Source organism: Chelmon rostratus, chromosome 2 (assembly GCF_017976325.1).
Source record: "Chelmon rostratus isolate fCheRos1 chromosome 2, fCheRos1.pri, whole genome shotgun sequence".
In the NCBI taxonomy this organism is placed as follows: Eukaryota; Metazoa; Chordata; class Actinopteri; order Chaetodontiformes; family Chaetodontidae; genus Chelmon; species Chelmon rostratus.
Genome location: NC_055659.1, coordinates 10,892,730 through 10,904,656, shown reverse-complemented (window position 1 = coordinate 10,904,656; position 11,927 = coordinate 10,892,730). Strand labels below are relative to the sequence as shown.

Below are 11,927 nucleotides of genomic sequence, written 5' to 3'. Positions count from 1 at the left end.
CGAAAAACACGTGAAGTTGAACTGTAGTTTCCACTTTAGCAAAACAAACACATTATTTCATACAGATAAACCGATAACACGCGAGTAGTCACAAAGTATTCCAAACACCAGGCGTCGAGCAACTTTAACTGAGCAACGATGTGCAGCAGCTAGGTATATAAATAATGTGTCAATGCAGGAGTAAGGCCATAAACCAGACCAGTCATTTGTGGTTCGTTTTCTTTGCTGCCATCTTGTGACCATCTTTGAGATTTTCAGTTGAGACGTTCATGAGCCGCTTCACTAACATTCTTAGATTCAAAATTCTTTATCGAAAAAGCTCGACAAAACGATCCCAACTCAAAGCTTTCAGGCACGTCACATGTCCTTCATCAGCTCAGTTATCCTGCAGCTGTTTTTTTAATATATATCCATGTTGGCTTTAAATTTAAGCAGATTTTATGCATGTCAACAGTCTCCATGACAACTCATATGGCTGGAAACTTTGGAAAAGCCTTGAATTGGGACTATTTTGTCAAACAAGCATATTGTTATGTATTCTCATTAACCTGCACGTGTGCAATCTTGACATTCTTTACAAATGTAAATGTAAGACTAGTGATTAGCCGTTAGAAACAGTCATGAAAACACATTTGCCTCCTCATGAACAGCTAAGTCAGTTTGTCACGGACAGTTGGACTCAAGACACAAAATGGTACAACTGAAGGCAACCAGTTTGGGCTTTTGTTCCTCTGTTTGGTAGGAAAATGACAGGAAAGAGAGACGATGAGAAAATAAGATGCGAAAGCCCCAAAACCAGTTGTATGTTTGCATATTTTATCCTCGTTCTTTCCGTTTGAAAACTCGACAGATTATCAGGCTTCAATGCAGTTTTTTAGTTGCAGTTTTACTGACCATGAAATGAACTCATTCCTGTAAAGTTCTGGGTGGTTGTTTGATGTGACAGCGGTACTGAAATGCCCTCTCATGCTCACGATGAACACACGCAACATCATTGTCTGTTATTTTTCTCGTCAGCCTACGACACTCGGCGAGTGGAGGCGGACGCAGCTTTTGATTCTTCAATAAGACAAAAATCACGTTTATATAAACAGGATCACATACTCATATAGTAAAAAATACCAGATGTTCCTCATTACTTTAAGGGATGAGACTGTGAATATTCTATATATTTTTTGAACAAATCCTATAAAAAGACCAAAATCAACAATGAATCAATTCTACCAACAAGCACTGGCTGATATCTCTTATTTTAATGTGCTACAGACAGTGAACATGAGCACTGTAGTTTATTTAGCCATGTGCATATCCTGCTGCTGACACTTGCACTCTAAATATGTATTAATTCGCCTCTGGAAATAGTGCCAAGCAAATGCACTTTTTACTCCTGTTTGAGTGCTATTTGCTAGAAACTGCAGTGCCCAGGTGTCTGACGAAATTACTCAGCCTTTTTTGAAATTTCTTTTTTTTTTTTGTAATGCCTTTTTTAAAGAGTGTCTTCAGTAGGAGCTAATGGCCGTGGGTCTGAGTGCCCCCAGCTTGAGGATAATGACAAATCACTGCTTTGTGTCACCTCAGTATGTGCTATAATGTCATGAAGACAAGTGTGTCAAGTCAACCTCCAGTCAGAAATTTAAACATGAAGCAACTAAGAAGCACAATTTGGTATGTAAAACAAACGAAAAGACTCTTTTCAGTCTCACACAGATCAAACTCACGTTTCAGTGATACGATATTAGGAGCAACGGTGCGGTGATTCTTCAAATGATGATCAATCGTTTTTTTTCCTCAAAATACTCAAGACGAACAACACACAACACAAACAAGACCAGTAAAATTCAAGTAAACACAGTCAACACTTTTCTTCTTCTTTTAATTTAAAGTCAACAAAAGCTCCCTGTCACTATTTCACTGTGAATTCACTTTAAATGTACTGTCAGTTTGTGGCATGTGATATGCTAATTGCACAATGTCTTTCGATCTTTTTTCACAGTACCTGCTGTAAAACACCTGTACTGCTGTTAGAAACTATTAGAAATGCAGCGATTCTGTCCGTATCTACAGTGAAAACACGACATGACGAGTGCGTGACTCTCGGTTCACATATCTACAATCCTCTACCTCAGAAATGTCTCCACATCATCTGTCTTCTCTAAAACGCCAACTGGTGACTCCTCTGGAGAACAGCGCTCTTCCTGTGGACCCTGTGGGACGGGACATGGTGCGTCCTTAAAGGTAGTGTGACCTGCTTCGCCGCCTCCTCCTCCTCCTCCTCCTCCTCCTCTTCCTCATTTCTTTCCTCCTGCTGGGTTGACTTACATCCATCAGCCAGACAGTCACAGAGCAGAGACTTTGACGATGTTGGTGCCAGCTGAGCTTGTTGTGGTCTGGATGCTCGGAGTCGCGGGATGTCCCGGGGGAGGGGGCGGCCTCCTCTGCGGGGGCCCGTGGAGGCCATCCCCATCAGGGGTCAAAGCCGGGGGCGTCGGGAGGCTGATGATGGCTGTCGTGAACCGGCCGCCTTTGCAGTTGATCCTGCCGCTGTTATCGGTTTTCAGGTTGAGGTTCGAACGACTGGAGAGAGAAAAGAGAGAGAGAGAGAGACTACCTACAACCTCGAGTCCAACACAGTTGGTACACTGTGTGAAATGTAAATAAACACAGACAGCAATCACCGGTAAACAAACTGTGTTTAACAAACTGACAACAGCTTTACGTCCTGAGCCCAGGTAGTAACATCTTTCACACTTGACTAAACGTCAAAAAGTATTAGCAAGTTATCACAATCTGTGTTATTTATGTTTTATACAGCGTTTTAACTTTTTTTGGGATCAGGGTTGTACAGCTGCATGTATAATGTACTTCTAACCAGACTATGTGCAGAGTCAGTGAACACAACAGCCAGTCACTTCCAAATTCTTGACCTTGCATTGACTAAAGTTTGAGATAATACCGTCTTTAAGATGAAGCACATAAAAGGCCACAGACTATTCCATGAATTAATCAAATTTGAGCCGTTAGCAACACTAAACAACTTTGCAGGACAAATATTCCAATATTTACTCTGTTCCTGCATATTATGAAGCTTAGATGTCCCTATAGAGTTGCTGTTTGTTATAGTTATTAATTGACTTATATTTACCTGTTCTTAATATTATAAACTATTATAAATGTAAAATCAGGCAACATATCATAATCCAATAAATGTAATTTAATTAAAAAAAAGTTTAATACAGGAAGTTATATAGATGTCATCGTGTACCTGAGTTAATTACATCCAATTAAAAATAACTGCTGCTCTGCTGACAGCATGCTGTCTCTGTTCTGCTGTAATTTCTGATCAATCTGTGTACATGTGATTAATTCCCGATAATAATCCAAACAACTGCGGAAGACCCCCATGAAATGGCGTTCGTACTTTGAGTGACCTCGAGTCAAGAGGTATGCTGACGTGTGTCTTGTAGAGGGATCTCGGTATCTTGTTTAAATGTATTTCATCTTTTACTCATTCAGAGGAGAATAGACAAGCAGATGAATACTCTCCCTCAAATTTCTTCTTTCTACCAAAATGAAAAATACTGCTGTATATCCAGACTGTTTCTGGAAAAGACACACTGCTAATAAAGTGCACAGAAGAGGATACAGCCTCTCAAAATCTGTGCAAATAAAACAGCATTTCTGCTGTCCCTTAGTTTTACCTGGCGGTGTGTGACGGTGGGTCACCACACTGTATGTGGATGGCACTGAGCTCCTGCAGGGGGCCCTGGTGGGTGGAGGGCAGGCTGGCATTGGGCAGAGGAGTGTTTCTCTTCACCCTGCGGCCACAGCAGGTACCCACAGAGCTGTGGTGGCTGGATATGGAGGGGCTGCGCGACTGATAAGTCTGGAGCGCCGTTTCTAAACAGTTCTGCTCGTACATCTGCTCGTCCACAAACTCATGAGCCTGGAGAGAAGAAACGGGAAGGTGGTTTGAATAGAGGGAGGGATCACTCACCAACTCTCACACACGGCCCAGTTAATGTATCCGCTGACTGGAGAGCGGATTCAGTGTCAACGTTGTACACAGATCTATGTTTTTTTTGACATCAAAGCCTTCTGCAAATCAAACTGTACACTTTAAAAGATTACGCTGACTAACAGAACATCCAAATCACTGCGTGCAGACTCGGGATTAACTCCCTGGAGGTTTAACTGTACACCCACAGTGTTTGTGTAACGCTTCATGGTGGCATACAGGTGTGTAAAACAAGCCACCTCAACAATCAATGTACAGGTTCAAATGTCATAAAAATATATGCAAAATACCACAGAGAGGACACATAGGAAATAATGTAAGCAATGGAGAAAAAAAGCAAATGAAATACGTAATTGTCACAGTTTTGCGGGTTGAGTGTTCAGTTTCTATACCACCAACACTTTTTCTGATTGCGTGTTTATCTTGTGGTTGCCGGCACCAAACCGTTTCTTCCTCCTTTATTTCCCTGGCTTTAAATGTTATCATAATACAATACGTCTTCAGTCTTATCAGCTTCATTAACCCCTTAACGCAGATTGTCGCGAATTTGCATCATACCGCTTTAATCCACATTGCAGCAGAATTGCACATGCATTCCTCTGATGCCAGTTTGTGCATATTCAACACACACCTAGGAACCTTTTGCAAGCACTGGTTTCTTGACGGACCGGTCGGTGAAAGAACCCCCTGTTCTAATTGTTGTTACAATGTAATGGTTGTAAGCCAATTTTGTGGCTGTTTTGATGAAATAAATGAATTTTGAATACACAAAAAAGATGTTTTTACTGCATTCAAGCATTGAAAAAAGTGGACATATACTGTTTGTTTGAACCCTATTCTAGGTGGTGAACCTACCTAAATTTATATATATTATATAAGCTACAGAAAAATAAACAAACTCCTCTTAATTTAGGATCAATTTGAAAGCAAAAACACAAAGAATTCATTTTTTAATATAATTCTAAATAAATTCAGGCGTCAAGGGGTTAATGTGCAGTAAGTGGTGGATTTTTAAGGCTAAAAGAGATGGAATCAAAGAGAAGTGTACCCACAGTGGTTTTCTCCAGACAGTGCAGTAGGTGGTGGTGTTGGATCTCTAACAGAGAGAAGGACTTAGCCAGCTTCTGCTCATCCTCTTCTGTATCCTTAATAAGCAACACACACACACACACACACAAAACACACACACACACACACACTTGATGAATGTTGACAGATTACATTGTTGGTGCATCCTTGTCACTCATTAGCGGCTCTGGTGCTGAAAGGACTCTTTGATGCGAACTTTGTCATCAGTGACGTGTTCTGCTTCGTGTCGCCCGTTTTAAACTGAACTATTTTAGTTCACGCTTGTTCATTTCATTGTGTTTATGAGCAGGTAGCCAACAACTCCTGCTGTTTACTTTCAAATAACTGACTAGCCATTTAGTTACATAATGGACCGCAGTTCTGCTCGCTGTGGACTGATCCGTCAGCCTTGGCAAGTGATTTGTTTATGATTAATTGTCTCCATTGCGCATCTTTTGAGGCATTAATACTGTTATTGCCTTTGGTTTGGTTCCTTGTGTAAGCAGATTGCAAAAAGACTCCCCCCACCCCGCAGCTTATTGAACTAATAAAATATAAATTCTAAAACCATGTTGCTGCCAGCTCCATTGCTTAACTATCTAAATAGGTACCACTGGGTGTTATGTGATGTTCCAGGCAGCTGAACAGTTATTGATGTATGAAGCTTCAGAAAGAGGAAAAACAAGAAAAACAGAAAAAGAAACTTATGGAACCGTTTTTTTGGTATTTCTCCAAGCAGGACTTGGTTTCAAAGCTCAGGCTCAAATATAGCTTAGTCTCAAAGTAATCACAATTGCCAAAAAAACATGAAAACTGAAAACAAATTAATTCTCCCCCCACAGTGCACATTGTTACTCAAAGGATTTGGGTGGGTGGCGATCCAGCCCAAGGACTCTCATTCAGATTCCAGACACATGAACAATACAGCGACGTGGGCACGAGAATACGCCTTCTGATGTCTCAATGTGTGGATTTTCCCTATGGAGGAGGTCCTATCAAAGGCACTCCATAGCAACACACTGAGACCTGTGTCAGGAGTTCTTTTCATGTAAAGAAAAAAGTCTGTCTGAAATATGACTCTGAAAAAGTTTTTCTTCTCTTATTATCTTAATATGTGAAAAGAGAAATCAGTTTACTTGAGGAGTAAGGGAGCAGGTGATGCGGAGAAAATCTATCATGGTATGTGTAATTCCACACTGTATTATGGTTATGAATCGTGACAGACATATTTCTGAAATTTCTATTTTTTTTCTTATATTAGTGCCAAATTACCAGATGGGGCCGTCTAATTTTGGCTCGCCCAGGGAATGAAATACCTGATAAATCAAGGTACGTCATCAAATAGCCTATATTCAGGACCATGTCACAATCTCCAGAGCTTGGAAATTTCACTCACAGACCCCCCATCTTTGACTTTACATGGCTTGTATCGACCTAAATCGAGGAGACCCTTCTTTATTGTAAGAAATACATCGCATATGTTACTTTATTCATGTTAACTGTACTTCATGGATTTTCTTCCTTTCTGTGAGTTTTCTACATCCTTTCTAAAAACACATTTTCTGAGCGGACTTGTGAGTGAATTGACATTCAAACAGAACTGTGATATGTAGCATGCAGTCCTGTATCAGTGTTATTCTTCAGATGGATGTCGTTAATCTAAATGTGCTCTGTAAACTCCAGTATCGACATGAATCAGCTCTGCTCACTGGTTTGCAACATTGCCTGCAATAAGAAACAATAGGAAGCCTCTGTATACCAGACATACTGTAGAAAAATCTCCTATGGTCTCCATATCTCTATTGTCTCATGACACATGTATGTCTTTATGTCCAACACTAGTTGCTGTGGACACCTGCTGCGGTTACAAAAGACAAGAAAATGCTGGCTTGATAGTCAAGGCTGACTTGCTGCTTCAGTCATTCGATTCAAGATCTGTTACTTTGTATAAGTCAGTTTACAACCATCCATTAGGGGCGATATTGTGATATATATATGAGCTATATATGAGATATATGCCACGTTGTGCTGTTTCTGGCAATGTTGCAATTCAATGAGCAGAGCTGCTTTATGGTTATATTGGATTTTTATATGGTTTCTGCATTAATGTGGTAAATAACTTTTATTTGTCAGACGTTTAATTTGCTGTGCTTGTTGAAGGCAGATAACTGGCCGTCTGGTCACTTTATCCATCAGCAGTATGTCAATTGATTTTCCAGGAAATTCACTACTTCACAATATTCAGAACTTTGATATGTCAATATAATAAGACATAAACTGTGATAGAGGATTTTATCTATATTGCCCGTTCCTAAAACACATGTAGCTGAACTGATCTCATCTGCATTTGTTGCCAGTTTTGTGCCAACTTGTCTGTTGCCATGTTTTCGGACTATTGGCACGGGAACATGATTGTGAATCCGTTGCTCCTTCCCGACAAAGATCGGATTGGTTCTGCTGTCTGTTGTCAATGAGCACTACACCAGACCCGTTTGATTTAAACCAGAAGCGATCCTGTCACTCAAAAGTGAAAAATTAAGTAAATGACGCCCCAAAGCGATACAGCTGTAAAGTCTTTCTATGCAAAGTTATCATAAACCTTTACAGGATTATCGATAAATCACCCTCTATGGTAATGAGCCTGTGATCTGGCAAACAAATAAATGTCTGTCAAATGGATTAAAAAGCCTTTAGGGAAAACTGAAAAGACCGGCAGACCAGAACCTCTAATCTAACTATGGGCTATGAGAGAACCAGTCATTTTGTCGTATATCCCCACTCACTCCCACCCCAGACTCATGCAGCGACTGACTGACAGCAGTGACACCACTGTAATTTGATGCACCAGGACTCTGGCAGCCTCATCACACACATGCAGAGGGATGGGGGTCGCTCAGCACTCACAGATGGCATTTATATGATAATTCTAACCACTTCCAGACACCCATGAGCTTTCACACTGGACTCGATTAGATCCAAATGGATTTTAGTAGCCATCTGCAAGAAGGGGAGTGTGTCACTGAAAGCAAGAGTGATAGACTACATGGGAGGGATATAGGCAATTTGCTCATGCATTACCAAACACATTTTTCCACGGTGATGACAAGTTAAAAAAGTGGAGGAAAACATGGTGGTGGACGCTTGCTATAAAAAGTAGAAAGTCGGCTGACGTCTGCAAGTGGTCATAAAAAGAAGGACGTGCAATTTGAATGAGTAGTTAGACATTTTAAAAGTGGAGTGTGATACTTTTGCATATAAATGGCCGACCGTTACATTCAAGCCCTTGCCAAACGAGGAACAATAGGCAATTAAGCCCATCACCAACAGGTAATTTCGCAGTTTTACCAGAGTTTTTAAATCTGGGGTCTGTGGTGACATTCCCATGCTGGTGCACAGGTCATAATTCATTTTATGTCAACCAGCAGTGATTGGTTTGCTGAAGGTGGAAGCCACTGTAAAGTAGTGACAAAGTAGACTATAGCAACTATAAATATGGTGGACCGTTATGTTATATATTATTAGTATATTAAGTACAGAGCGTCTAGGTCTAAAAAGTGAAGCAAAGCAATGCTCAAGTGCCTTAAACCTGCAGTTTTTCTAAAGTCTTAAAAATAAGTCCAATTGTATGTAAGCTTGTGAGAAAATTACCCTCAATTTTAGCACATTGCTATAGAGGCTTTGCAATGTGTATCGTCCCCAGCTCCACCCTCTCCTCCAAATATGGTCAGGTGGTTAGCTTAGCTTGGCGTAGAACCTGAAAGCAGGGGGAAACAGCTAGTCTGGCTCGGTCCAAAGTTAAAAATACCCTAAAGTTACTTTGGTTCAATGCTTTACATCTTTCTATACTTCTATACTTTTGGTTCTAATCAAATTCTGAAAAGGCACACTTAATCCCTTAACCCCTTTAAGGCAACTATAACATATGTATGAAAGCTGCTTAGCACCAAATAGCAGACAACATTAGCGATAAGCTGGTGAAGATAGCAGAGCATTTAGCAGGTAGAGAAACAGATATTTCCCACAGGAGTTGGTGGAGATCAAAAACAGAGCTAAAAGGAGAATGACTAATACACTTACAGAATTACACTCGTGGTCGACAGAAACCTGACTTTAAATAAATGCTAATGTTGCTTTCTGTCTTATGGATGTATAAACAGGCAACTGTTTGCTAACAAGTCCACCATATCAACTTTGTAAGGTGATAATATGTCAGTGTTCTGTTAACAACTGGTTTCAGCAGCTAAGCTAAGCTTTACTTTCTGGTGCCCAAACTACGACAGAAGATGCCAGAGCAATATCTTTACCTCTGGAATCGCACAATTAAAACACACCTGGCCAGAATTAAACACTCTTGTACCAGTAAAGAGAAGTGCTACCATGAGTGAATACTACTCAACAATTGCACAGTTAATGGCAAAATCCAGATAAATGTTAAGAATTACAATCATCTGTAAAGCATGCTTCCCACTGCGTCTGTGTGTTGCTTAATGATACTGCTAAATGTCTCTGTAAAACCACATTCTCTGACGGTCCGCTGAACCCAAATGGTTGTCTGGGGAACCTCAAGTGATGAAATTCTCATATGTTTTGGAGTCCAGACGTGTGAGCAACTCAAGCTTGGTCAAGTTTTAAGACAGAAGTATAAGGTCACAAGTGCTGCAACAACTAATCGATCAGATCGATCCTAAGAATAGTTGCCAACAAGTTTCATCATGGGGTAGTCGGGTCTATGTTATGATGCACGGCACACATTGTGTCAACGTCTCCTAAGGCCACGCCTTGTATAGCTCACATGATGAAGTACAAGTTCTGAAAAAGGCACACTTAATCCCTTAACCCCTTTAAGGCAACTATAACATATGTATGAAAGCTGCTTAGCACCAAATAGCAGACAACATTAGCGATAAGCTGGTGAAGATAGCAGAGCATTTAGCAGGTAGAGAAACAGATATTTCCCACAGGAGTTGGTGGAGACCAAAAACAGAGCTAAAAGGAGAATGACTAATACACTTACAGAATTACACTCGTGGTCGACAGAAACCTGACTTTAAATAAATGCTAATTTTGCTTTCTGTCTTATGGATGTATAAACAGGCAACTGTTTGCTAACAAGTCCACCATATCAACTTTGTAAGGTGATAATATGTCAGTGTTCTGTTAACAACTGGTTTCAGCAGCTAAGCTAAGCTTTACTTTCTGGTGCCCAAACTACGACAGAAGATGCCAGAGCAATATCTTTACCTCTGGAATCGCACAATTAAAACACACCTGGCCAGAATTAAACACTCTTGTACCAGTAAAGAGAAGTGCTACCATGAGTGAATACTACTCAACAATTGCACAGTTAATGGCAAAATCCAGATAAATGTTAAGAATTACAATCATCTGTAAAGCATGCTTCCCACTGCGTCTGTGTGTTGCTTAATGATACTGCTAAATGTCTCTGTAAAACCACATTTTTTGGGTGGCTGTGTGTTTATTTCATGAAACCTTGCCAGGTATATGTAGTAACTGTTTTATAAAAGCAATAAGCTTTAAGACAGTGTGGTTTGTTGTGATTTTAGAACAGCTAAGGGGGTTTTAACCCAAACAACACCCAAATCACTGCAAACTACAGCCTCTTGGGGCTTATTGCTTTAAAAGAGGAGGAAAGACAGAAACATTTCGTACCTTTGCAGGGAGAGGAGTTTAGGTGAGTGTGAGATTTAAGTGTTGTCCATTGTCTCATTGCTCACTGGTCCAGTTTTGAAGTTCGCTGCAGCCTCTTTTAATGCACTAACCATCTAATTATCACCAATAGCAACACAACAAGCAAATAAATAAAAAAAAAAACTGTTTTTGGCCAGTTTTACAGTCATGGATTAAATCAAGTTTAGGACTGAAAGACAACTAAGTAAAGTACTTTGTGTGATTACACTGATTACTCCCGCATGGAGGATTATTGGCATTACTCCTCTGCTATCACCCCTGCCCTGTATAACAACAAGAATGTAATGACTCCAACTTCTGCTGCTCTTTTATAGCCTCTAAATGACTTCTAAATTGTCCTTTGGTTAATTATGGCAGTAATTGTTTGTCATTTTGTGTATGTGTAGATAGCTGTGTGTGTGTGTGTGCGTGTGCGCGTGTATGCTGCTGATATTGAGTTGCACTGAACTGAAATAATTAGTAGTGAGATGTTTGACAAGAAACAATATGATTAATCTCTCATGCTGAATTATAATCTGCTGATATTTCCTGTCATTTTTAATGAACACATTTGAAAAGACAGTAATCATTGCGCCCAGTTCAGTGTTAAGAGGGTCAGAGGTCTTTCTCACCGTCAGCTCCAGCAGTTCGTTGAGCAGTCCGTTGCGTTTGCTTTGGATGAAGGCGTTGGCGCTGCCGGACTTGGATATTCTTATCCTGGCCAGTCTGGCTTTCTGGGCGTGGGAAGAAGAGGTCACAGCATCAGACAGGGTGGGCGGGAGGTAACACAAGATGACTAATGCTTTGTTTAATGGTGAGAATCTGGCAACTCATCACTCAAGCTCTGTAGTAATTTTCACAGCTACAACTGTATTGCTTTTACCCCCATAATTTCAGATTTTTCATAGATGACAACAGAACTCTTCAGATCTTATTCTGTCTGAATTATATGGCCACAAGTATGTGGACACCCAAATAATATACCCATGTGTAACTGTTCCAACATTTCATTCCATAAACCATGGGCGTTAAAATGCTTCATCAATGCTTCATTCCACAGCATTTTGCTCCCATTCAGCCAAAAGAGCAGCAGCGATGTTTGGCCTTGCTCGCAACCTTGCTCCAATTCATCCCAAATGCTGTTGTATGGGGTTGA

General features: G+C 40.4%; 1 protein-coding gene across 1 annotated transcript in view; it reads right to left on the bottom strand.

The window, feature by feature from the left end:
• Window positions 1-2,336: 2,336 nt before the first annotated feature.
• LOC121622689 (potassium voltage-gated channel subfamily D member 3-like) overlaps window positions 2,337-11,927 on the bottom strand; it is a 78,925-nt gene continuing 69,334 nt past the window's right edge. Inside the window, exons 3-6 of the mRNA XM_041959599.1 lie at window positions 11,404-11,505; window positions 5,068-5,160; window positions 3,699-3,943; window positions 2,337-2,574 (exon numbers count right to left, since the gene is read on the bottom strand). Coding sequence (XP_041815533.1) covers window positions 2,337-2,574; window positions 3,699-3,943; window positions 5,068-5,160; window positions 11,404-11,505 — 678 coding nt within the window. The remainder of the gene's footprint in view (window positions 2,575-3,698; window positions 3,944-5,067; window positions 5,161-11,403; window positions 11,506-11,927) is intronic.